Genomic DNA, 27,783 nt, shown 5'->3' with positions numbered 1-27,783 from the left:
CCGTTCTGTAGGGCTCTGTTCCTATGCCTCTGTCTTCCCACAGTGCAGAACATGCAGCTGGAAACAGGAGTGGTGTGGCTATATCTACCAGGAGGCTGTCGTGATGGGGCAGAGGAGTGCACACCAGTACTCAGCTCCTGGTGGAGGCACAGGGAGATCAGAAGTCAGAGGTGGGTCACACAGGAGAGGAAGTGCCCGGATCCGGTTTGTAAACTGCACGGTGTGAACTAAGGCCCCTTCACTGTGGGGGTTCTCAGAGCCTATGAACAGGCTCGGCCTGGGGAAGCCCCAGGTTTGATGTTAAGGTAGTTTTACAGACTGGAGCACCAAGCAGGTCACTCGCTGTGTGAATCTGAGGTTTAAGTCACTTCCGCTGAGACTCAGTGGAAGAGAAGACTCATTGAACAGTCTACATTGAATACTAATTGCTAACGAGGATGGTACTGGGGATTACAAAATAACGAAATCGAAATCTCTTTACATGGAGGCGGAGGCAGAGGCAGAGGCAGGCGCGGTGGATCTCTGAGTTCAAGGCCAGCCTGGTCTATCATGTGAGTTTCAGGACAGCCAGGGCTACACAGTGAGACCTGTCTCAAGAAAACAAAACAAAATAAAAACAACCCTCCCCTTGTCCAGAACAAAAACCAACAAACAAACATAAAAACAAACCGACCAAACAAAAATCCATTCTCTTTTCTTTGATTTTAGATTTAAACCTGTTCTCCAGGCTAGAAATGCTTATGAGGTTTTCTTTTTTCTGCACATGGACTTAACCATCCAGAGGACAAGAAGGTGTTTGTCCTGTGATACAAAATATGTAGAGTGTATTCTCCAAAATACAGCTCTTTGAGTAACTCATGCTGTGGGTTTTAAGGCTTATAAGCCATCCATGTAATGAGCACCTGGAAGGCATGTTTATGGCTAACACAAGAGAGTTGAGTTCCTCAGACCCTGCTGGCATGCTTTGCCTTACAAGTGCTCACCAAGGCCATCGCTTTCCTCCATGGACTGCTTTCTTCTCAGGGCAGAGCACTTGCCAAGCATTTGTGAGATTTGTGAGGCCCTGCAAAACACACACACACACACACACACACACACACACACACACACACACACACACACACAGAGGTTAGTAAGAAACCAGATTAACGACAGTGTCCTCTAAACGAGCTGTTTTTCTGCATTTTCTTGTTGTCTTCACCATGGCAAGCAGATGACCTTCTCCCGTGGTATCTGAAATGAGGCCTGCTGCTGCCAAGGTCTCCATGTGTCATGTGGTCACAGTGTAGTGTCAGTCCCAAACATAGGCTTTGGAATCAGATGTGAACTTCAGGGGGAAGCCTGGTTTTCTTCCTTATTATTATGTGACCTCGATGGACGAGCTGCTCTTTAAAGTTAGTGTGTTCGGAGGATTGATCGACATAGTGAAGACTTTTTTTTTTTTTTTTTTTTCCCCCCGGAGCTGGGGACCAAACCCAGGGCCTTGTGCTTCCTAGGCAAGCGCTCTACCACTGAGCTATATCCCCAACCCCGACATAGTGAAGACTTATCATGAAAGGCAGGCATAGCTCGTGGCCAAAATCTAGCAGTTGGAAAGCTAAGGGAGCAGGATTTGAGTTCCAGGCCAGTCTGGAATACATGTGGGGTTCTAGATCATCCTGGATTCACAGTGAAACCTTGTATTAAAAATACCAAGTCAAGGGGTTGGGGATTTAGCTCAGTGGTAGAGCGCTTGCCTAGGAAGCACAAGGCCCTGGGTTCGGTCCCCAGCTCCGAAAAAAGAACCAAAAAAAAAAAAAAATACCAAGTCAAACCAAAATAATTAGGAGTTTTGAGTATTGAAAGGACGAGGCCGTAAAGACCCGGAGGTCTATAAGCAACCTGCACTGAATAGCCAGTGCTGGCAATAGCCCAGAGGCAGAAGATGGGTTCTGCTCTTGGTCCTTCTGAGTTGGTTTACTCTGGTTCTACAGATCTTGAGTGGTTCTTGCATTGTTGTTCTTATTAATCTGGTTTCTTACTAGTGTGTGTGTGTGTGTGTGTGTGTGTACACATATGTGAGAGTGTGGGTGCTAGTGTGGGTGTGTGTGTGTGTATGGTATGTGTGTGTATTTGGTGTGTGTGTGTGGTATGTGTGTGTATGTGGTGTGTGTATGTGTGTGGTTGGTGGGGTGTTGTGTGTGTGTTTTGTGGTGTGTGTGTGTGTGTGTGTACACATATGTGAGAGTGTGGGTGCTAGTGTGTGTGTGTGTGTGTATGGTATGTGTGTGTATTTGGTGTGTGTGTGTGGTATGTGTGTGTATGTGGTGTGTGTATGTGTGTGGTTGGTGGGGTGTTGTGTGTGTGTTTTGTGGTGTGTGTGTGTGTGTGTGTGTGTGTGTGTGTGTGTGTGTGGTGTGGCTGTCTTCCTCTTTCTCCATCACTTTCCACCCTTGTGTTTTGAGATGGTCTCACTGAACTAGGAGCTTGAGATCCACTGTCTCCCCTCCCAGTGTTAGGGTTACAGACTCAGACTGTCACACCTGGCTGTCCCCGTGGATGCCAGGTGGCTGACTGCAAGAACTCACACTTCTGTGACAGATACTTCACTGACTGTGCCCTCCCCAGCCCCACATGTTTTTTTTTTAACATATTCACTTTACATTCCTCTCACTGCCCCATCCAGGTCACCCCCTCTCACAATCCTTCCTGTCCCTCCCCTTTCCCCTCGGACCGTGTGACCCCCGTCCCCCGTCCCCCAACCCTGGTACTTCAAGTCTCTTTGAGACAGGGCCATCCTCTCCCACTGAGACCAGATAAGGCAGCCCATTTTTTTAAAATTATAAACTATAATTGGCCCATGTGGTGGTGACACCAAGCGCTCCCTTGGGAGGTAGAAGTGGGGGCTCAGCCATCTAAGGCCAGCCTCTGCTACACAGTGAATGAGGGGCTAGCCTGGCTACAGGAAGCCCAGTCCCATAAAAGGAAACAAACAACCTAGAAAGTAATTAAAAACTGAGAAGTATTGACTGATCCTGCCCAAGCGCCCTAGTGATGGTGGGTAAGTTCACTGATCTCGGCCCCTCCCATACCCCATGCTTCTCCCCACAAGAGGCATTTTGTAATTATCTAACGGTCCTCAACCTCTCTATGCTTCAGCCCTTAATATTCCTCATGTCGTGCTGACTCCAGCCATGAAAGGACACTCACTGTTACCTCATAACTGTAATCTTGCTAGTGTTATGAATGGTAACATACAGCCACTACCAGAATTACGTCTGAGTCACAGACCTGGCCCTGACACTCGAAGACTCTTACGGTTTCCCCTTGCTTACAGCAAAGAAGGCCCTATAAGCTGTAACTGTGGGCAGTGCTGGCTGTTCACCTGGTTCTTGTTTTAAGGGTTGTTTGGGGCCAGGAAAGATAGCTTAGAGGTTAAGAATCCTTACTACTCTTACAGAAGACCTGGGTTCAGTTCCCAGCACCCACATAGTGGCTCACAACTACATGTAACCCCAGTTCCAGGGCACCCGATGCTCCCTTTGTACCTCTGCGGGATCCTTCATGCATGTGCATCATGCATACATACCCTCGGCCACACACACACGCACACACATGTAAAATAACATTTTAAAAATTGTAAAGGTTTATTTATTTTCTTTTACATATGAGTCCTTACGGGCATACTCTTGTGTGCCATGTGTGGGCGTGGTGTCTGGGGACAGAAAGAATGTCAGACGTACTCTACTAGAGCTGGGGTTAGCAGTGGTAAATGTGGATAATAATGAAGCCGAGCTTCTGGTTGAGAGTGCTGGTTCCCACCTGAATGCTTCCCATCCTTCCAGCGTCCTGGTGTGCCCCAGCCTTTCTCCCGAGAGGGCTTCAGTCGGCCTCCCCTCTACAGCCACTGAAGCCCAGAATCTTCAGGGAGGCCTGTACTAAGCCGTACTGGGGCTGAGCTTTTAGCTGCCTTTCTCCATTCCCTGTCTCTGTCTTTGGTAGCAGTGAGGTCTTCCTTGTTTGGATACAGTTTCCTTTATCTTTGTCACATCTTCATGCCACCACTCCCATGTCCCTCTGTCTACCCCATGCCTAGCCCATGCAGTTTAAGTACAGGAGGGCCACAAGCCAGTGTGTGGAAACGACTCCACAGTTTCTGCTTCTCGGACGACTTCCAGCAGCACTATGGGAAATGTGCGTGACGTGAGCTTTTGTGGGAAATGGCCTTCACCTTGTGTCGCCTTCAGGTCTTGCTTCACCTTGCAGCGACCTTCCTGCTATCTGGCTGTCCTCTGGTTAATATCGAGTCTTTCACCGACACTCTGATAACACACCTGCAGGATATCTTGCTCGAATGCTGTTAGTGCCCTCTGTTGTACCGGGTAGCCAAGACACTGGCTGCTTGGTCACCTTGGTATTGTGAGACTAGGTTTTGTACTTTGTTAGGGTGTGCCTGGGAGTCCCAGCCTGTTTGCTGCTCCCCTCTGACTTAGTGGAACTGAGCCCCAGTGTTTCCCATGAAGGGAGCAGCAGCTAACGTCTCTTCTCCATTCGTTCAGGCAGCAGCTGCTTTCCCTGATGGTGCTGGGGTCTCCATGCACCAGACGTTCAGGAGTTAGTCCAGGTATTGAAAGGCTGTTTACACTGGGGTGTCTGGGATTATCCCATGACTCATTCTTTCCCAAGATTTCCCACCTGAGTTTCCAGCTGACCTGGAATCTCAAACTAATAAATCTCATGGTTTTTTTTGTGTTTCCTAAACTGGGAGTGGAGGCTGAGGGGCTGGGGTGGGGCTGTGTAAAAGTGAGTCCAGTTCGTTGAATTTCCTTGCTTATAAGGTTGAGTATCCTTCAGGTTCTTGCTACTTTGGATAAGCAATTTCCAGTGTTTGGGGTTTGTTTGTTTTTGAGACAGGGTTTCTGGGTAGCTCTAGCTGTCCTGGAATTCAAGGTTAGAGTTGGCTGGCCAGCCTCGAACTCAGAGATCTGCGTTTCTCTGTTTCCTGACTGCTGGAATTAAAAGCTTGCACCACTTCTACCTGGTTTCAGTGTTTGTTTGTTTGTTTGTTTTTATTGATTCTTTGTAAATTTTACACCATGTACCCCAACCCTACACATCTCCCATCCGTTTATACTCTCCGACCCCAAAGGAAAACAAACCTCACTGTGGAAGCCATAACATGTGACGGTGTGTCCCACAGTGTTACCCTTTGGTCCACACTGCTTTACTTGCAATGAGTCATTGGACTGGTTCAAGGCTCTGGCTTCTGTTGCACTGCCATTGCTAGATCCTCATAGGACCCACTCCTTCCCTTTATATCTCCATACATCTCCCATATGACCATCTTGGAGCTTTGGTGTACGACTGACCCTTTGCGTGCTCCAGCAGACCATACATGGGGTAAATGTTGGGGGGGCGGGCAGCTCAAAGCCCTGGGTCTGGGCCTGTGTGGTAGCTGAGCTGGTGAGCTCCTCAGCTGTCCCGCAACCAGGCTCCCCGGCAAGCTCTCTACCTAGTGCCGAAGCTGGCAAGGGGCACAGGTTAGGGCCAGCTCACCTGTGCCCACACCAACAGGGCCTAGGTGAGGTGTAGGGTCCCCTCTCCCAGTGAGGGGCAGGGCCAGCCCTCTTGCCTCTGAGGGTAGTGAGCAGGATGGGCAGGGGAGGCATCTTCTTCACCTACACCACCTCACAGTAGACGAATGGTGGGGCCAGGTCTCCACACACACTCCCATGGAGCCAGCTGGCTCACCCTTGCCTCTCCACCAGGGTCAGTCTACTGTGCTGCCCAGGCCAGGTGCAGGGCTGGCTCTCAGGAGTGCTGTAGCTGGCAAGGGGGTGGTAGGGACAGCTCTACCCAGCCCTCAGACGTCAACATGGCTCCTCCCCTTGACAGTCCACGCTCACCAGGGATGTCCGTCTGGCCTGTAACAGACCCCTGCTGCTGCAGGGCCACAGACTCAGACATGGCTCTCACTGGCAGCAAGGACCAGGACCACCATGGCCTTAGGTGACATCACTGGCTGCTCACACCAGGCTGTTCTCACTACCCTAGAGTCTCCAGTTTCTCCTCCTCCTTGTTCATACTTCTTTCTCCTTCTGTTCCATTCTCCATGGCTCACTTGCTCATCTTAGTGGTGCCAGCGGCCTCTGGGTGTCTGGGCTTGTCTCAGGCATGACCTGCCCTCCCAGGCTGTGTGGATCAAACTGGGGGTTGACTATGACTTGTATTCTTAAACTGCTGGTGCAGAGATCTTTCTGTTCTTGAAGTCTTGTTTAAACACAACACGGAGGAGGTGGCCATAGTCTCCTCCCCTTAAGTTAAAGCTTTTGTTTTGGTTTGTTTTGGTTTGTTTTGGTCTTTTTTAGAAGTTATAATGGTTCTGAATCTCCTGTTGGGGCACAGTCCTTTTGTTTTTTGTTTTTTTTTGTTTTTTTGGTTCTTTTTTTTTTTTTTTTTTTCGGAGCTGGGGACCGAACCCAGGACCTTGCGCTTCCTAGGTAAGCGCTCTACCACTGAGCTAAATCCCCAGCCCCAGTCCTTTTGTTTTTATTTTAGCATAGTATGCTCTTCTCTTTCATTTTTCTCTTTTTGTGGTTGTTGCTTTGAGATTGCTGGCTGAACTCAGCACTCTAGCTGAGCCTGTCTCCTGAGCTCTGAGATCAAAGGCTTGTGCCCCTGTGGCCTAGTACACATACCCCTGTGGGCTAGTACACATACCCTATAGGCTACTATCTACATTCATATCGGTTCTTCATCCCCGCTGTCTCTCCTTCATTGGCTAGTGCTGTAGATTAACTGCAAACCTGAGGCTTCAAGGCCTTTTGCTTTACTTAATAGGTTCTGTGGGTAAAGGCTTTGGGAAGGGCCCAGCCAAGAAGATGTTTTTCTGCCCCATCTCTCTGGTCTCTTACCTGGGAAGGTGCAAAGCACAGGGCCAGGCTGCATCTGCAGGCGTCTTTACTCACACGCTCAGAGGCTGTTGGCAGGAACTCAGCTACATCTATGGTTTCCTCACAGCATGGTGGCTTTGGAGATTTTCCATGCTCACCCAGGACACAGGTGTTAGTGTCTGGGAAACCAGGGAAGCTGCAGTGCTGACTGAGACCTAATCTTAGAAGTCTCAGGGTAGGGGTGGAGATAATGGCTCAGCGGTTAAGAGCACTGACTGCTCTTCCAGTGGTCCTGAGTTCAATTCCTAGCAACTACATGGTGGCTCACAACCATTTGTAATGAGATCCAATGCCTTCTTCTGGTGTGTCTGCTACAATTTACTTATAATAGATAGATAGATAGATAGATAGATAGATAGATAGATAGATCGATCTTAAAAAAAAAAAAAACAAAAAGCGCTTACCTCAGAAGCGCAAGGCCCTGGGTTCGGTCCCCAGCTCCGAAAAAAAAAAAAAAGAACCAAAAAAAACAAAAAAACAAAAAAAAACAAAAAAAAAACAAAAAAAACAAAAAAAGAAGTCGTCCTCCATTTGGCTGACCAATCTTTATTTTGTCAAATTCCAGAGGTGGGAGAAATTATAGTCCTGACTGGATGACTCAATTCAAGGTTCTCCTCTGAATGAACGGCCTGCCAAAGAACTTACAGATGGCCTTTTTATTTTTGTTTTGTTTTGTGGTGTGGATGATCAAAGCCATTGACCTCCTCCCTTCTTGTCTGCCCTCTACCTCTTGCCCTACCACCAGCTGACGCTAAAACCACAGCTCCCCTGGTGTTCAAGCCCAGAACTACACTCATTACAGTAGGTTTGTTTTCCTTTGTGGGGGAGGGGTCATTATTTGTTTTGGTTTTCAGACAGGGTCTCAGTGTGTGGCCCTGGCTGTCTTGTCAATAAGCACCTCCTGAAATGTAGTTTTTCCTAAGTATAGTAGCTTAAAAACTTAAGTCAATTCAGGATTAAAACTAAGGAAGAAATAAAATGTTTTATTCGCTTATTTTACTTTGAGACAGGGTCTCACTATGGAGCTCTAGCTGGACTACAACTTGCAATGAGGATGGCTGGCTGGGAACTCCTGCTTCTACCTCCCAAGTGTTGAAATTCAAAGCATTTCCTGGGGCCGGGGTCACAGGATTGTACTGCTCTTCCAAAGGACCCGTTTGGTTCCCAGCACACATGTCAGGTGGCAGACCACTGTAATTCTAGCTCCAAGAGATCATTCACGTTCTCCCAGCATCCGTGGGCACCCTCACATACACATAATTGAAGCACATGGTTTTTAGAAAGCATTTGCTCAGGTTGATTACTTCTTGTCTTCTGGTTCCTAGGAAGCGCTGTTGAATGAGAAACCCACGCGTACGGAGTTCAGATGGCAGGCTTCCTGGATAACTTCCGATGGCCGGAGTGCGAGTGTATTGACTGGAGTGAGCGCAGGAACACGGTAGCCTCCGTGGTTGCAGGAATCTTGGTGAGGACACAGATGTACTGGTGACGTCATGGCTTTGCATTGGTCTTCGCATTAACGTCAGTGTCCTTAAATGGTGAACAGCCTTCCAGCACTGTTTCTCTGCTGTTGAGGACAGGCAGTGCTGTATGTAGCCTAGTGTGGTTCAGTTTGTTCTGGGGAGTAGGGTGTTGTGTAGTCCAGGTTAGCCTTGTACTTGCCCTTCAGTCTCTACCTCTCAACTGTCGGGATTACAGGTATCTGAGCTCCGTGTGGTTTGCGCAGTACTGGGGAGTAATGTGGTTTAAGCAAGCTCTTCACCAGTTGAGCTACGGGCCCAGCCCCACGTGCTGGGTTTCCATGACTGAGAATGACTTAAATCTGGGATTTCTCCTTCACTTGCAACGCTCATCACAACCTTTTCAATTTAGTGAGGCACTGTTTGTGAGTACTGCACGGTCCTCCAGCCTCAGAGTCTGATGTCACTCAGGCACTGTGACTCATTGAAGATATGGTTATGTAGACAGGGTCTTATGTAGCCCAGGCTTGCCCCAAGCTCACTCTCCTCAGTATCCTAGGTTGGCCTTAAGTACCAGGATTGCAGGTGTGAACCACAGGATGGGCTTGTTTATCTTACTAACACTTCTCACTTGCAAACTGCCATCTAACTTCACAGATTTTTTTCGTTTCATTTATTATTTTGGGTCAAGGTGTCCTGTAGTTGAGGGACCTTAGCTCCCAGTCCTGCCTCAGCCTCCTGAACACTGGATTGTAGATGGAGCCTCCGCCGACTTGCTTTAGGCCGCTGCTGTTTGTAAACCATGACCTGACCAGTCTCATGCCCGGTGACCATTTTGTCCTGCTTCAAAGGCAGAAAAGACCAATTACTAGATAGTGATTTATTGATTTATTCAGTACAAGCTAGCATGTACTGCCCGCTTGTCACGCATGACTTCTCTGGAACAGAGTGACCTGGAGCAACAGCTGGGAAAAACAGGTCGTTGCCCCTAACAACCCGCTGGCTCCTGCAAAATCTCCCTTGCTTGCCTGCCCACCTTGTGGCTTTAGAGTATAAAGTGAGAACGCAGACTGGACCTGGGATTGCTGCCTTTCTGGAGTCTTGGCTTCCATTCATCCACGACGTCTCTTCCATCCCATTGTATTGGAGTCCACACTGCAGAAGACGCCTGCAACACCTCCACCGCATGTCTGCAAACAAGTTTCATCTTTCATGTTTTTATAATGTGTAACCTCACGCCCTTACTTTGGAAGAGGGGTCTTGTTATATAGCCTAGGCTGGTTTCAATCAATCAATCTTTCTTTCTTTCTTTCTTTCTTTCTTTCTTTCTTTCTTTCTTTCTTTCTTTCTTTCTTCCTTCCTTCCTTCCTTCCTTCCTTCCTTTCTTTCTTTCTTTCCTTTTTGTTTTTGTTTTTGTTTTTGTTTTTGTTTTTGTTTTTGTTTTTGTTTCGAGACAGGGTTTCTCTGTGTCACCCTGGGTGTCCTGGAACTCACTCTGTAGACCAGGCTGGCCTCAAGCTGACAGAGATTTACCTGTTTAGCCTCCTGCTGCCTCTGCTGTCTAAATGGTGGAATTACAAGCATACACCACCTGGCCTGGCTTTCTCTCTTTTTTCCTCTCTGGATTCCTTTTTCTTTCTTTGAAACAGGTTTCACTCTAGCCCTGACTTACCTAGAACTCAGCCCAAAGCCCAGTGTGGCCTTGAGCTGTAGGCAGACCTGTATACAGGGGCCATCATGCCGTCTCTCCCTTTCCTTTTTTTTTTTTTTTTGTTTTTATCACATGTATTTATTTATTTTTATTTTTGTATGTGCAGGCACACTTTGGCACATGTACGTAGGTCAGAGGATAACTTTGGGGACTGGTTCTTTCCTTTCACCATGTGTATCCTTGGGGTGGAGCTTGTTTTTACGCACTGAGCCATCTGGCCTCTCCTTTTCCCTTTTTCTTTTTTCTGTTTCACACAGGATTTCATATATCCCCGGCTGGCTTTGAACTCGCTGTATAGCCAAGGATGCCCTTGTGCTACTTGGCCTGGTCACACAGTGCCAGGGATTAGGCCACGGGCCTCATGAGCGAACAAGCTGTGTCCTGGGCAGGCCAGCCCTCAAGCTGTGTCCTGGGCAGGCTGGCCCTCAAGCTGTGTCCTGGGCAGGCTGGCCCTCAGGGGATTGCTCTGTGACTTTGCTTTTTTATTAAGTAATTTCCAGGTTTATCTGTTATTTTTCTTAGTAAAGGACTTTGGAATATATATATATTTAAAATGGATTTTGAGCTCTCTAAGCACTAAGATTGTAGAACTCTATTTCTGTGAGTTTAGGAAAGGGTTCTTACATCCTGTCCTTAATTTCTCTGGGCAGTTGCTGGCACCTGTCTGTTCGAGCATGGTTAGCTTGGTTGACAGGAAAAGCTTGTGTCTTATACCCTCGTGTCCAGTCAGCGACAGGATATTTAATTAACTTACGTAAGCTGTAACAATCGCAGGCCTCTATAGTTTGGGAACCCTGACAACTGGCTCCTGTGAGCGAGCATCTGAGCATCCGTCCGTGGGGCAGGAGTCTGTGGGGCTGTCCAGCGAGAAGGCTGCAGGGAGCCAGGGAGCAGTGGTAACTAAGGGCAGTAACTAAGGAGGCTACTGCTCGGCCCTGATGGCAGAGGGAGGAACTGAGCCAGCCACAAGTAAGTCAGCTTATTGAGCCCTTCTCAGATCTGACAGGGTGTCTCACACCATCAGTTGTACAGAAAGGGGAAACCAAGGACGTGAGTTTTATAGCGCACCATCCAAAGCACAGCACAGAGGTCCTTGTCTCGTTTATGCGGGGTGGGGGTGGGCCACTGAGGGTCGTGCACTGAGTTTCCTCCTGCCCTCCTGGGCTCTGCAGTTCTTTACAGGCTGGTGGATAATGATCGATGCGGCCGTGGTGTATCCTAAGCCTGAGCAACTAAACCACGCCTTCCACACGTGTGGTGTCTTCTCCACGCTGGCCTTCTTCATGTAAGTGTCATGTAACTCTCAATTCACCATCTTTTTGTAGATTTATTTATTTTATGTATGTGAGTACACTATTGCTCTCTTCAGACACACCAGAAGAGGGCATCAGATCCCATTACAGATGGTTGTGAGCCACCATGTGGTTGCTGGGAATTGAACTCAGGACCTCTGGGAGAACAGTCAGTGCTCTTAACCTCTGAGCCATCTCTCCAACCCCTTCACCACCTTTTTGAAAACAGTCCTCCTTAACCCTTAATGTTTTTTTAAACAACTTCTAAACTTTATTGATGGACCCCTCCTAAACATGATGAATTTGTTTTCCCTTTTATTAAAAGTCTTTTTTACAAATTTTATGTGTGTAAAATTTGTAAAAAAAAAAAAAAAAGTTAAAAGACTCACAAAAGGTTTCCAGTGTTTTTGTGCACTGGAATACCTGACATACCTTAAAGGGAAGTAATCAAGAGAAACGAAGCCTCGGACTGACTTCCTCTGCGCCAGTCTCACCTCTGTCCAGCATGGTCAGAGCGCGAGGGAAAGAGACCAAGGTTTCAGGGGGAAGCTGAGCACCTGGGGAGCAGGCATGCTCCATGGGCCCTGAATCCTGCTGACTTTTGCTGTTGTTGGTCAATGCTGCCAAGAAAGAAAAAGTGTCACAGGGTGGAAGAGATGGCTCTGTGCTTCAGGGCATTGGCTGCTCTTACAGGGGAACCTCCCCCCAATTCAATTCCTAAGCACTCAAGGAGCAGCTCATAACTGTCTGAAACACTGGTTACAGGGAATCTGACGTCCTCGTCTGGCCTCCGCGGGCACCAGGCACACATGTGGTACACATATTTGGGCAAAACATTCTCCCCCACAAAATATAAATATATATGTATACATATACATATATACATATGTGTACACATATACTTATATATATTATATACACATATATACACATGTACATATGTGTACACATATACACTATATACATTTGTATACACATATACACACACATATATATTATTTATTAGGGGAAGTCTACTTTTGGACTTTCTTCTTCTTCTTTTTTTTTTTCTTCCGGAGCTGGGGACCGAACCCAGGGCCTTGCGGTTGCTAGGCAAGCGCTCTACCACTGAGCTAAATCCCCAACCCCGGAAGTCTACTTTTGGAACTGAAAAATATAATCTGAAATACAAGGAGAAATGGCACATGATTCTCTTACAACTGCTAGAAAGATGTGACTAAATTCTACAGCCATTCTTAGTGACATAAAAGAAAGAAGCTCAGGATGGCAAGATGGCTCAGCAGGTGAGGGGATTGCTGCACAAGCCTGGAGCTCTGAGTCTGAGTCTCAGAGCTTACATAAAAGTAGGAGAGAGCCAACACCACAGAGTTCTTTTCTGACTGCCACAGAACAGAAAGGTACATGTACACACGCACCTGCACATGCATGTATGTACATTCATATACACACATGTGCATGCTCAGTGGTACATGTCTAAGACACAAATACACATCTATACATACACAAACATGTACACACACATGCTCACGCTCACACAGAAATTAAAAAACGAAAACAACTTTTCATTTTTCGAGACAATGTCTCACCGTGTAGCTCTGATTGTCTTGAACTCACTCTGTAGACCAAGCTTTGCTCAAACTCAGAGATCTGCCTGTCTTTGTCCCTCAAGGGCTGGGATTAAAGGTGTGTCCCTCCACAGCTGGCCTAATAATTGCGTTTTACTTATGTGTTTATTTATTGATTCATTTATTTTGAGAAAGGGTCTCTCTATGTTGCCCTACTAGAACTTGCTATGTAAACTAGAAAGTTTAAATTGTGAAAGATAAAACTGCTTATTCTCCATTCAAACTATGAATAAGCACCCCCTTCTGTCGGCACCTTTCTCCCTTCCCTCCCCCTTCCTCCCTTGGCCATTTCTCTCTAAGTTTAACCCACAGCCTTGTGCACACTACGAATGTGCTTTGACACTAAGCTTTACTCCTATTTATTATTTTTAATAATTTTTATTTTATCTAATTTGTACAGGTGTTTTGCCTACATGTATGTATTCCAAATGTACGCAGTACCTGTAGAAGCCAGCAGAGGGCATCGGATCCTCTGGAACTGGAGTTACAGATGGTTGTGGGCTATACCATGTGGTTTCTGGGATCTTTAGATCAGCCAGTGCTCTTAACCATTGAGCCATCTCCAGCTCCCCTGTTTAATTATTACAGTGAAAACTTTAAAATGGGATAAATAACACGGACTCCTCTGTATATACATGTATAAAATAGGTAAAGAAACGAGAAGCTAGGTGTGGTGGCTCACGCCTTTAGTCCCAGCATTTGGGAGGCAGAACAGGGTAGGTCTCTGTGAATTAGAAGCCAGCTTGGCCTATATAAAGGCTGGATAGTAAGGCCCTGTCTCAAAAGAAAGAACAAAGGAGGGATGGGAAGAAGATGAGCACCTGTCTCAGTCTCTGGTGTGCTTTCTGGGTGTGCCTAGTGGAAAACAAAAGGAATAATATTTCTGTGCACTACAACTTCTGTTAACTCCTTAGCTATCAACATATCAACATATTAGCTCTACTTAGGAAATAGTCTGTTCCTCTCTCCAGTGCTGTGCAAACAGCTGTGTATATTTTGCTGACGTGAAGGCTCATGGGCTGATTTTGTGTCTGTAGGATAAATGCTGTATCCAATGCCCAGGTGCGAGGTGACAGCTATGAGAGCGGCTGCTTAGGAAGAACTGGTAAGCATGACGGCGATGCAGGAACACTCGCGGAACAGGGACAAGTCTCCAGACTGAGGGGCTGAGCCTCCTCGGAGTCTCTGGGTTTATTTTATGTGTATGAGTGCTCTGCTGGCTGTGTGCTAGTGCACTGTGTGCCATGCCTGGTCCCAGGGAGGCCAGGAGAAGATGTTGGATCCCCCGAACTGAGGTATGGACAGCAGCCTTGAGTTGCCATAGGGGTATGGGAACTGAACCTGGGTCCTCTGCAAGAGCAGCCAGTGCTTTTTTTTTTTTTTTTTTTTTTTGGTTCTTTTTTTCGGAGCTGGGGACCAAACCCAGGGCCTTGCGCTCTACCACTGAGCTAAATCCTCAACTCCCCCCCCCCTTTTTTTTTTAAAGATTTATTTATTATATATAAGTACACTGTAGCTGTCTTCAGATACACCAGAAGAGGGCATCAGATCCCATTACAGATGGTTGTGAGCCACCATGTGGTTGTGGTTGCTGGGATTTGAACTCAGGTCCTCTGGAAGAGCAGTCAGTGCTCTTAACCGCTGAGCCATCTCTCCAGCCCACAGCCAGTGCTCTTAACAGCTGATCTCCAGCCCTACACCCTTAGACAGGGTCTCTCGTTGTTCAGGAGTTCATTGATTGGCCTGGCAGTAGGCTCCAGACCCGCCTGTCTCCACCCACCCAGTGCGGGAGATCTGACCTTGACCTCAGGCTTGTGCAGCAAGCACTTAGCAACAGCTTCTGCCAGCCCGATTTCTCCATTTTTATTTGAGACAGGCTCCAAGCCTGTGGAGTGGTGGCATCTTCACTCAGGGCGAAGCTCCCATCTCAGTTACCCGAGTCTAGAAACTTCCTTACAGACATTCCAGGGAGAGTTTCAGTCTCATCAAACTGACAGTCAAGATTATCCCTTACTCCCACTTTGTAAGACTCTGTGGAATCTGCCTGAGCATCTTCGTAACTGCCACTGAAGTGCTAGAAGGTCACGACCGCAGGCTGAAGACACACTGTGCCCCGGAACCTGTCAGGAGTGTGGTGCACGTTGGCTTCCTTGTAGCTGCAGAGCGATCTGTCTGTCTGTAGAGTAGCTGCTGTGTAGAGTCTTGGATGTTCTCTAGAACCTTGACACTGAGTCTGAGGGGCTGGTGATGGCCATCTGATACGTCAGTCATTCCGTCCTTTCAGGTGTGTGTTTTTTTTTTTTTTTTTTTCTTTTCTTTTTTCGGAGCTGGGGACCGAACCCAGGGCCTTGCGTTTGCTAGGCAAGCGCTCTACCGCTGAGCTAAATCCCCAACCCCTCAGGTGTGGTTTAAGAAGCTGATTTAGTGAGGTAATTGCCAAGGTCATTTTCCTAACTTGCTCAGGAATTGATCTCTCTGGCAGCAAAGAGCTAACTCTTCTCCTTGCCAAGTTGTCTAAGCCATTTTAGCTTTTTTGTTTTGGTGTGTGTGTGTGTGTGTGTGTGTGTGTGTGTGTGTGTGTGTGTGTGTGTGTGTGCATCTTAAGTGCATGTATGTATTTTAAATCCTTATGCAGTTTAGTGTCGTAGCAGGGGTGTGCAGGCTTCGCAGTAAGTCGGCCGCTTACAGTGTGGCATGACTGTAGGACGTGACGGAGCTCTGAGGCCTGCGTGTTTGTAACCAGAGCCGCTGTTCACAGGAGCTCGGGTCTGGCTCTTCATTGGTTTCATGCTGATGTTCGGATCGCTTATCGCCTCCATGTGGATCCTTTTTGGTGCATATGTTACTCAAAGTAAGTGCGCATTTCTCCGCTATGTTACAGGCGGGTTTTATGTTTGGTCTCTTCTGACTGGTCCGTTTGGAGTTACTACTGATGTGATTATTGGATTAGGTTAAATTCTTCTCTGGGTAAAGACACACTAATTCATAGAACCTGTCTTTGTGAGAGGGCTGGCTCATAGAAAATCACAGCCCTAGCCAATCCAGGCCTCCAGCGCCCCCTAGAGTTCCTGAACGCCTTCCCTTGGGCAGCTGAACTCTTACACTAGAGGTCTGTCCCTGGGACCACAGTGAGAAAGGGAACCGGATACAGGTCTGTTGTGCTCATTCCCTGTGCATGGTTCAGTCCTCAGACCCAGAATACTGAACAGTGGGACTTTACTAGTGTACAGGGAAACCTGATCTAAATGGACATATGGCTTGTGTCTCTTTATCGCATTATTCTAAGGGTTCAAAGAGTTCTATTGCAGGAGTGCATTTGAACTAAGTGTATTTGGCTGTGGGCTGCTAGGCCAGAGCCAGCTACGGTGCTGTAAACACCAGTTGGTTTTAGTTTGTTCCAGACTAAGAACTCAGAAAGCCGGCACTAGGTGATAGGTCTGCTCATCTCACTTGAGAAACAGACAGACACTGACGTTACTACAGAGAGCCGGGGCTCTCCTGTACAGCACTGGGGACCTTTGTACCAACTGCTCACTTCCTGTGTCTTGGTCTTAGAAGCAAGTGCATAGTGAGAGGCCTCTCAGCAGTGTCTCATGTCACTCAGCAGCGCTGCCTGGTCTGTGTGCCTCGCTACTTAGAAAGTGAGCTTTCTTTCATTTCAGGGCCATTCCTGACATATTTCAGATTTTATCAGAGAGCTTCTTGAACTATTAATTCTTATGATAGCAGCTACCGTTTATGTATACATGAACATCTTAATCTGATTTGAAATCCAAATTTCTCCAAAATAGGAAATATTCTCAGTTCTGATCTGACACAAGTCTCAAAGTCAACCCCTGACCTCCTGACTTTGTGCGATGGATGTAGTCAAACAGGTGTACTAAAAACTTGTATAAAACCACTTTGAAACTGTGTGTAAAGGTACACATGCAGCATAACTGAACTTCATGTCCACAGTTGGTCCACTCCCAAGATTTGTGTATGGCAAGCATCCCTAAATCTAAAAACTGAACTCTGATCCCCAGATTTTAGATAAGGTGTATGTGTCTGGTATCAATTAATAATCCAAGTACAGTTGCAGGGATTATACAGAGTCACCCCCTTAATTCCCACTCCTGTGGGGTGGACACTGATATAGTGCCCATTCTACAGATGAGAAAGTTGAGGCCCTGAGATTTAGTAACCTGCTTAAGGATATGCATTTAGTCAGTAACAGAATTAAGCTCAGAGTTGGAGCTCTCCAGCCAACCTGCTGTTTGTTTTTTATGCTCTCAAAAGACTGAATGTCGACCAGTTTCTCTATGCTAGCCAGTGGGTTCACAGCAGTTCACACCAGTGGTTATAGTTTAACAAAGTCCCTGTCTTCCTATGGATATTTAGCTGATTGCTTCAGTCAGGGAGAGCATGATGGCTCCTTCGTGTCACTCAGGGTTTGCAGGATGTCAGGAGTCAGCAGACTTAAATAATCAACAATGTAGCCAACCCCCTTTTGATTTCTATGCTAGCCTTACCAGGGAACGGTGTTCTGCTTTCTTGGCACTGTTTGTTTGATTTCGAGACTGTGGGCCACTGTTTCCCAGGCCGACCTCAGTTTCCATTCTCTGTGGGGCTGAAGTGATCTGCCTCTGCGGATTCCACATAGCCAGCGCCTTTGTGGCCTGAGTTAGACAGAGCCCACTGGCATTTATTTAGAGTAAAAGCAATCTTCTGTTTTAGGGAATGAAATTGTTTGTTTCATTGTAGACATCTTAGAGTTGACAGTAAATGTCCTGTGTTCTGACACAGAGCTCTGAACAGCACTCCCCCCCCCCTCCTCTGTCTGCCACCCTCTCCTCTGATCCGTTTCTCTCTTTGTGTGCAGATATTGATGTTTACCCTGGACTAGCTGTGTTCTTTCAAAATGCACTTATATTTTTTAGGTAAGTTGTCTAATTTCCTTTACTTTTATATTTTTAAAAAGATTAATTTTATGTGTATGTGTGAGTGACTGCTTGTATACACGTGTGCTGTGTACATGCTGGTATGGTTGGTGCCCGAGGAGGCCTGGCGTGTACCAGAGCCTCAGGAACTGGAATCGCAGGTGGTTGAGCCACCATGTGGTGTTGGGTTATCTACAAGAACAGCAAGTGCCCGACTGCCGAGCCATCTTTCTAGCTCCAAGGCACCTCATTTCTCATTACACCTAAAACATTTACAGAGATGTCGACAGCATCCTGAGTGTCATGGTCACAGTACATTAATAGGAACCTTTTAGCCAGGGCCCGGCTATTTGCCAAGACCTCATTTATCTGGGCAGTCTCTCTCTTCCCCTTTCATTCCGTTACTACTTAAATAAGTACCACGTGCTCTTCTGTGTGTAGGGGAGACAAGCTCGGAGCTCCTGAAAGACATAGCAAGTGAATGCAGAGCGAGAGATAAGTCTAGATTGTTGCTGCCATAGCCTGTGCTTTCTTAATTTTTTTTTTTTTTTCGGAGCTGGGGACCGAACCCAGGGCCTTGCGCTTGCTAGGCAAGCGCTCTACCACTGAGCTAAATCCCCAACCCCTAGCCTGTGCTTTCTTAACAAAACCATGCACACTTATAAGAAGAAAAGGGAACAGGTGAATCTGTGAGTTTGAGGCCAGCCGACTCCGCATAGCTAGTTCCAGGACAGCCAGGGCCACACAGTGAGACCTGCCTCCAAAAGTGAAAGGGAAAACACTGTATACAGAAACTGCTGGGACTTGAGTTTTCTAGACAACTTAAAGTAAGGTAAAAGTAACATTGTATTAAAAGTAATTCTTAGAAGAAACTTCTTAGAGCCTCTCATGGGAAACCTGGGTGCTGTCCTTGTGGAAGCGGACATCTGTGGATGTGTGAGAGGTTTAGCTGTGCACTTACAGGATTATCTTTCTGCCAAATCAGGGAAGCTCACCTGAGCACCTTTGCTATTGGCCACCATCATAGCCATGTGGCAATGTGTGGTGCAGTTTTCTTCATGTGTTTTGTGCTAGGGGTTTATTGCACTAAAGAATAAGGATTTATAGATTCCGTAATTTGAGGTTTTTGTTTTTTTTTTTTTTTTTTTTTTTTGGTTCTTTTTTTTCGGAGCTGGGGACCGAACCCAGGGCCTTGTGCTTCTTAGCCAAGCGCTCTACCACTGAGCTAAATCCCCAACCCCGAGGTTTTTAAGTTAATATTTCATTGACTATTTTCTGTCCATTTTGTCTTCCTTAGGTTTCAGGTACATTTGTAGTAATCCTAGGTGGTGGCAGTGATCACTGCTGCTTCTCCTTCCCTCCTTCCTCTCCCCCTCCTCTGCCTCTCCTCTCCTTCTGCTCCATTTTCCCTTTCCTTCCCCTTCTCCCTAGCCCTCCTTCTCCCCTCCTGCCTTCTGCTTCCTCTCCTCTTTCTCTGGTGCCCAGCTCTTAGAGATGCTTGTCACGGTAGTCACAGCTCTGTGGCTCCCTGCCCTCGTGTTTCGCTGTTCTGTGTTCTTCCCTCCATCCCGTGTGTATGGTTCCTAGCATGCTGTCCTGAGGCTCCCTGAGCTGAGCTTCCTCAGTGCCCAGGCGGACCGCTTACCCCACACACTGGATTTTGGGCCCTAGAAGCTCAGCTCAGGTCTTTGGTGTTTTCTGTGTCTCTCCTTAGCACCCCTGACTGTTTATAACCTTTTTGATATCTAAGGCCTGGGCTGTGTTAACTTACTGACTATTTCTATTTACTTCTCAGTTTAGGGTTATTTTTCCCATTTGCAGCTTTCTGTGCACTTTGTTGGAGTTGTGGTTTTTGGGCCCAAGTTTCATGTATCCTAGGCTGGTCCATAGCTGAGGATGACCCTGATTCCTAATGCTCCTGCCTCTACCTCCCAGGTGCTGGGATGATGGCATCAGTTCCTTCTGATCTGTTTTGACGGACACCTCTGGCCACTCCTTCACAGCACGTCCCTGTGGCTGGATTTGACGGTGTCAGTCATGTCCCTCACTAGACTCTGTTCCCCAAGGAGCCTCTCTGTTCCTTTAGATTCAGCCATGTTCCAGCACTTAGCCAGAGGTCTGGCATGTTCCAGAATCCCACCTACAGCAATTGCTGACGAATAGAGAATTACTTCTGCCCTGCACTAGGCTAGTCCAGAGATGCTCTCAGAGATGTAAAGTGGCCTGTATCACCAGCCACACAAGGCAGCCTCCCTGTGGCACACTTCCCTGTGCAGTGGCTGTGGGCGTTGTGGGGGTGGGAGTTCTTCACAGGCATCATGTGTCTGTTTTACAGAGGAGCACACTCCTCTGAGCTGGCTCTGCGTTTTAGACGTTTGAGCCATGCAGGAAGTGAACTCTGTGCGGCTCGTTTGAGCCTCTCACGGCTTTATCCATCTCTTTCCAGCACTCTGATCTACAAATTCGGAAGAACTGAAGAGCTCTGGGCCTGAGATCACCTCACACACACCTCACCTTCCTCTTGTTCCACGCCTAGCTTCCTTTTTCTCTGGTATAGTCTACATATTGCCAAATGAAGCACATCATGTGCTCAGAGGTTTCTGTCTTCATAGTTTTGTGCCCTGAGTTTTGAATTGCTTTTGAAAATGTCTATCTTGGTTTTTCATCAACTAGACAAGTTAATATGATAGAATATATCATCACTACATGTACATGATACTGAATGTCAGGTTTTTATTCCCAAGACTAAGATTGGTGAGTCCTGAGCCAGGGTTATATTGTCTTGGTGTTAGAGGTAAATACTCTGACTTGGTGTCTCTGAGGTTTGAAAACGTGCAAAATACACAGCTCTGTGTCTCTGGAGGCCCTGAGCTGTTAATGAAGGCATTTCTGCCAGGTGTAACTTACTTTGGCTTAGAAATGAGTTGTTGTTTTTTTTTAAAGGAAAAATGTTTGTGCATATGTTTTAAAGAGCTGGACTTTTTATATGAAGATTTTTTAAATGCCCAAAGGACTAGTTTGAAAGCCCCCTTTACAAAGAATTCCTCTAACTTGACTTTTGCTTGAGAAGGGATAACACAGAGATAAACTCCATTTTGTGGAAAGATGGTAGGCAGCTGAGCCATGTGTCCCCATCTTACCAAGCTACTTCGATGCCCGGGTGTCAAGGACGGCTTGCCACAATCTGGCATTACACACGGCAAGGGACCCTGCTGCAGGTGCTGTGTAGACATGGCCAAGTGGAATAACTAGCTAAGACCATCCCGAAGGGCGCTGTGACCTACAGAAGGTCAGACGCTCGACTCACTTCATTCTGGACTCCCTCTGCTGTCTCAGGCTCTCAGGCTCTCAGGCTCTGGGTGACACTCCACACCAGACGCTCCTTCCCTGTGTTTGACGCTGCGCTCGCACCGTGTATATTTCTGTGGGCCTTTCCCTGGGGTCAGGATTTTGTGTTGCACTTTTAACCCCAGAGGACCTTTCTAAGACCTTGTGCTGTAAACAGTAGTGAGGATGGCAGTGGTGCACCTTCTGACTCTGGCCTCACCTTACTTAGCAGTTCTCAGAGAGGCCCCTCCAAGCACAGCGTGTGAAGCAGCTGCTGATCGCTGTGCCCATTCTGATGCATCTTGCTTCACTGTTTTCCCGTCAGTCCCTCAAAAGGCCAGCTTTGTCTTGCTTCCAGCAAACTACAGAGCTAACGACACGTTTCCATTCATAGAACATGCAGTGAGTGTCCCTCTCACACTGCTGAAGTTAGGTGTGTGGGGGACGTGGACCTCTCACACACGCTGCAGTTAGGTGTGGGGGACGCAAAACACAGCCTGGCTCTGTCCATTCTCACTGTCCAAGATGCGCTCATAAACAAGGAGAGGACGCACTGGACCACAGCATGCGCATGCAGAGGTTTATGACGGGTAGCCCTGAGGACCGACTGGAAATGCTGGTGGCTTCCTCTCTATTCATGAATTTTGTTTTAATTGTGAGCAAATCTGTTGATTTCCTGTTTGTTGTTTCATTAAACAAGAGAGATGACATTAGTATCCTCATAGATATTATGAGTCAGAATTCTTGGTAATCATCTAAATTCACACAGTTCTCTTAATAAAGCTCTCAAGCTCAAGACATGGAATCTGAGTCTTTTGTATGTGGGCCATTGTCAGAGCGTTCTCTAGGCTGCTCTTCATGACCCCTTCATCTTTCAAAACCAGTACCACCTGGGTGACTCCTACACATTACCAAGTCCAGCTGCAGCATGAGGTACAGCCTTGGCTCTCTCTGGAACACGGCCTCTTTGTGCTCTCAGAAAACACTTCCCAGAAGACTTCACTTCAGTGACGCTTGGTCTCTCTTAATCATCGCTAATTTCTTAGCTCCAGCTGACCAGCATCGATTGTCCCCGTACATAACGCAAAGGTTTCACTTTCATAGTTCTAGTATCTTATTAATCACAGCTGATTCCTCAGCCCCAGCTAACCACAACCACAGAATCTTAACCCCAAATAGCAAGCGATCCTGATAGTCCTTCATCTCCCCTCTGAAGTGTCACAAGCCAGGCCTCCATCCTCTGCTCTACTCTCAACACTCACACTTCCCAAGCTCCTACTGAACAGCCCACCAAGCTATAAACTCCCAATGGCTCTTCTAGCCCAAAGTTCCAAAGTCCTTCCACAGTCCACCCCAAAACATGGTCAGGGCTGTCACAACAGTACCCTACTATACTGGTACCAGTTTGTCTTAGTGTTTTTATTGCTTTGACAAAACACCACGAGCAAAAAGCAAGTCGGGGGGTTGGGGATTTAGCTCAGTGGTAGAGCGCTTGCCTAGGAAGCGCAAGGTCCTGGGTTCGGTCCCCAGCTCCGGAAAAAAAAAAAAAAAAAAGCAAGTCGGGAAGGGAAAGGTTTATTCAGCTTACACTTCCACATTGCTGTTTATCACCAAAGGAAGTCAGGAAAGAAACTGAAACAGGGCAGGAACATGGAGGCAGGAGCTGATGCAGAAGCCATGGACGGGTACTGCTTACTGGCTTGCTCATCCCAGGACCACCGCCCAGGGCTGACCCCACCCGCAATGGGCTGGGGCCCTCCTTATAGATCACTAATTGAGAAAATGCCTTATAGCTGGCTCTCATAGAGGCATTTCCTCAACTGAAGCTCCTTTCTCTCTGATGACTATACCTTGTATCAGTTGACACACAAAACCAGCCAGGACAGTCACTAAAGTAGAAGCTCATTGAAATGGGAATCTTAGGGCGTGTGTGCTGCAGTTGAGCCTGCTCAGTACAACCTGGGTCACTGAGCTTCAGCCCTGGCCTAAGAATCATTCGCACCGCTCCATGAACTGTTCTGGTGAAAGGGAAGCAGAGGGGTTGACAGTCGCTGCAGCTGACAGGCTGCTGCTTTCTGAGAATTGCTGAGGAGCCAGGCAGGGTTATTCACCTCTCTTCTTACAGCCTATTATCATTTTCTTAGAAATAGCTTTCTACGATGCTTTGGTTTTATTAAAAATGAACTAAATTATTTGCACGGACTGTTTAATGTTTAAAGAGTTCACATTTCCCGTTCTCATTCCCTGAACTTCACTAACTTCATACTTGCTTTCTAGGTATTAACAGATGGTATGTATCCGGAGAGTACGAAGGAGTACTTTTACTTATTTATTTTCTTACTTATTTCTTTCTTCAAGAGGATTTCTCCATGTAACCTTGGCTGTCCTAGAGTTCACTATGTAGACCAGGCTGTCCTGGATCTCACAGAGAACTCCCTGCCTTTGCCTACAAAGTGCTGGGATTAAAGGGGTGGGTTAGTGTGCCAGGCTGTAGGTTTTTTGTTATTATTATTTTGTTTTTTTAAGATTTACTTTATTTATTATATATGAGCACACTGTAGCTGTCTTCAGACACACCAGAAGAGGGCACTATAACTATCCCCAACATGTCACCATAACCATCCCTACCTAACACGTCACCATAACCGTGCCCAGATGTCATCATAATCATCCCCAAAATGTCACCATAAACATCCCCAGATATCACCATAACTGTGCCCAAATGTCATCATAACCGTCTACAACATGTCATCATACCATCCCCAGATGCCCTCCACTTCCTTTTTCCCCTTAAGAAGGAAACCTTGGACTTGACACTCCAGATACACTCGCTCTTTAGATTTTCTCCCATGGTTGGAGAACACTAAACCTTTGTCCCTAGAGCAAAGACAAGACTAGGTCCCCGAGAGCCACTGGATACAATGCGGGTCCCCTTGATCAGGACTGCCTTGTATCTCACCTCATTCAATAGACACTGTGGATGTACTACATTGAACCTGATGTTACAACCTTCTTGCAGCTGAACACTAGACAGAACTTGAACTCTGCCCTCGGAGACCACATGAACACCAGCAAGAACAGAACTGAGAAAGACACGTTACCACACAGACTAGACCCTTGTTTTTGTACCAGCCTCTTCAGATGACTTAGAACTCTCTACATGTATCCTTAAAGGATCAGGAAATCACCCCAAATATTGATTCTGGGGTCACAAATATACTTCAGCCAGTAGCAGGGCTGGCCAGTGAGGGGGTCGGAATGACGAGGGTAGTGGCTGAGAGCCCCGACTGCCTGATTCTCCCCCAGCATTCCTATGACAGGCCACTGTTCCCCCTTTTATGACTGCCAGTTTAGGCACCCAGCTTCTGAGTGGCCTGAGTCATTGTTCTGCTCCACATAAAGAGTTCTGGGAACAGTGTGTCCTATATTCTCTCCTCTGAAGTTCCCTATTGGGTCCAGAGAGGTCAGATAGCTCGTTGGTGACTCAGACTTTCTTCATGACCTTAAAGTCCTGCTTTTCACTCAGCTCACACTTTTAAACTGCTTCCGGAACATTCAAGGCCTTTCAGGGACCCAGGAAAAGCAGTGTCAAAGAAGCCTGGGAACCCCGGACTGTGTTTTTTTTTTTTTTTTTATTAGAGCTCTGTAAAAAGTGCATTGTGGATTAGGGGCTGGCTCAGTTGGTAATGTGCTGGCCTTGAAAATACCAAGACCTGACTTCAATCTCTCAGCACCCAATTTTTTTTTTTTAAATCTTTTTGCTGTGAGATTTGGGCTGGGGCTATGGATGGGTAGATTATGATAGATTCCTAGAGCTCTCTGGCCGGCCAGCCCAGCCTAATTGGTGAGTTGTGGGTCAGTGAGGGACCCTCTCCTGAAAACCAAGGCGAGTGGTTTCTGAGGAATGACACCTGAGGTGGACCTATATACATGCATGCACACATACACATACACATACACGTGCACCCACTTGGACTTACAGTTCACATGGCATGCTGTAATGAGGGGAAGTTAGATAGTGGTTTCCATACTTTTCTCCATGAATATTTTAAAAAATATTTTAAAATTGTGTTTGGGCGGGGGGTGGGTCGTGGTGGTGGAAAGATGGCTGCTCTTCCGGAAGTCCTGGGTTCATGTTCCAGTACCCACATGATGGCTCACAATCTTCTATAACTCTTGTGCTAGGGACTCTGATCCCCTTTCTGACCTCCAGGGGTACTGCATGTGCACGGCGAGCAGTCATACATTCAGGCATAACAGTCATACGCATAGAGGCTGGAGAGATGGCTCAGTGGTTAAGAGCTCTGACTGCTCTTCCAGAGGTCCTGAGTTCAATTCCCAGCAACCACATGGTGGCTCACAACCATTTGTACTTCTGATGTGTCTGAAGATGGCTACAGTGCACTTATATAGAATAAATAAATAAGTCTTAAAAAAAAACAGTCATACGCATAAAACATAAAATAACAAAAAATCTTTTAAAATTATGTTTTTGGTTAGTTTACAAAAGTGTGTTTCATTGTGACATTTTTGTGCTTAAATATACTTTGCAGTCATTAAAGTTTATTTTACTTGTGTGTATGGTGTATGGATGTCCGTGTGTGTGTGTGTGTGTGTGTGTGTGTGTGTGTGTGTGTGTGTGAACTGGAGTCCCTTCTTCCTTCCTCAGCCTCCCACACCTCCACACTGGGGTGTGCCCAGGATTCTGTTCTGAGCCTGCCCACCCCACTCCTTTTGTAGCAGTGTCATGGAGGTTGAAATGTTCTCCCTGGGGCTTTCAGATAGAAGCGCCCGCCTCTTGAGTTGCTCTGGTGGCGTACGGGGGCTTCACATCTCCAGAGTAAGTGTGCAGACAGGCAGTTGCTCCAGACTATGGGGTGTTATGCTGCCATAGGGATGCTATGCTGGGGTAGAGATTGTGGAGCTTTGACTTTTGGAGCACCAGAAACTTGAAAGCCCTTTGATGTCGGTTTACTGCCCTCCCCCCAACCCCCAGTTGGGCAAAGGCTGTAAAATGGACTTATGCAGCTCCCCCATGATGTTCCCATGTTCCTTGAGAGGCTTTACCTCTGGCCAGGAACACTGAATTTACAGATTAACATTTTGAGTGACTAAAGTCTTGCAGAGAAGATTTTGTGCGTGTGAAGCGGTTGACACTGTGCTGTAGAACACTCTGACATGGCAGGCACAGGAAATGTGTCTGCTTATTCAGGAAGAAAATCTGTTACGCTTGGAAGTAAGGTGACTTAAAGAGAGAGGTTCCGTATAGGTTAGTGCTTGGTCCAGCTAATTCTATCGGCTTGGGATGACCAATCCTGCATTCTGTGTGCACACAGCCTTTCCTGACTCATAACATGCTTTATAGTATGCACACAAGAATTTAGTGTCCCCTCTTATAATTTATGACCCCTGACCCCTACATCATAAACCTTGATGGTAAGAGTGGATCTCTTTGTGATTGTATAGTAACCACATCATAAACTAGGCCAACAACCTTGTCACAGAAGGCCCAGGTGTTGTAAACATAAGGCCCTGTGAACCATATATTCTCAGTAACTACTCAAGTCTGCCTGGCGGTGTAAAGGTGACCACAGACTGCGCAAGAATGAGGGTGCCTCACCAGCTGTCCATAAAACTTCATGGACAGGGGTTGGGGATTTAGCTCAGTGGTAGAGCGCTTGCGCGCAAGGCCCTGGGTTTGGTCCTCAGCTCCGAAAAAAAAAAAAAAAACAAAAAAACCCCCCCAAAAAAAAAACAAAAAAAAAAACTTCACGGACACTGGAATTCCAAACCACTCTCATGTGGTTTGAGGTGTGATCTTTACACTTTTAGTTTTTATTTGTGTAGTGTTTGTGACTGTCTGTATGCTCGCCGTGCGTGCAGGTACCTACAGAGGTTGGAGGAGGGCGTCAGATCCCTCAGAACTGGAGTTATAGGTAGTTGTGAGCCACCCTGTGTGGGTGCTGGGAACCAAAACCCAGGTCCTCTGGAAGAGCAATAGGACCCTAACTGCTGAGCCATATCCTCGGCCCATACCTTTGGTTTGTTCCTCCAGTTATTTAAAGATATAAAAATGGCTGTGGACCCACAAGTGGGAGGAATGACTTTAGCCAGTGGGTAGACACTGCCGTTACAGCTGCTCTATGGTAAGACAGTGCCCAGCAGTTTAGTTCATGGGTGATGGACTTCTGGTTAGAAATTAACGTTTCAAGTTAGCGCAAGAATCAATCCTATTGACTAGCTGTTTATTTTACAAGGCAGACGGGGCCTTTCTTTGGGAGAAAAATATATACAAGTATCTTTCTTATTCAAAATATTCTGGTCCTTTCAATAGGCAGGTCTGTTCCATATTCTGCATGTACTGAGTTGGAATGGTGAAGGACCACCGTCCACCATCCTGTTCTGACTCCATTTATCTCGTGTTTCCTTACACAGTTCTCAGCCCTCACCATCCCTCCCCACACTGTCTTCGCATCTGCCTTGGACACATTTGAGGTTTCCATGGCCTTCACCATGG

General features: G+C 46.8%; 1 protein-coding gene across 11 annotated transcripts in view; it reads left to right on the top strand.

The window, feature by feature from the left end:
* Tmem50b (transmembrane protein 50B) overlaps positions 1-22,062 on the top strand; it is a 32,846-nt gene extending 10,784 nt beyond the window's left edge. For 10 of the 11 annotated variants that reach the window (XM_063270610.1, XM_017598025.3, XM_006248066.5 and 7 more), the window contains 6 exon segments: positions 8,258-8,397; positions 11,276-11,388; positions 14,058-14,125; positions 15,779-15,871; positions 17,882-17,939; positions 20,386-22,062. In XM_063270610.1, the coding sequence (XP_063126680.1) occupies positions 8,299-8,397; positions 11,276-11,388; positions 14,058-14,125; positions 15,779-15,871; positions 17,882-17,939; positions 20,386-20,431 (477 nt within the window). In that variant the 5' untranslated portion in view covers positions 8,258-8,298 and the 3' untranslated portion in view covers positions 20,432-22,062. 11 annotated transcript variants of the gene reach the window in all.
* Positions 22,063-27,783: the final 5,721 nt, after the last annotated feature.

The sequence above is a fragment of the Rattus norvegicus genome, chromosome 11 (genome assembly GCF_036323735.1).
Source record: "Rattus norvegicus strain BN/NHsdMcwi chromosome 11, GRCr8, whole genome shotgun sequence".
In the NCBI taxonomy this organism is placed as follows: domain Eukaryota; kingdom Metazoa; phylum Chordata; class Mammalia; order Rodentia; family Muridae; genus Rattus; species Rattus norvegicus.
Note: the sequence above shows the minus strand (reverse complement) of the source record. Positions and strands in the feature narration are given on the sequence as shown.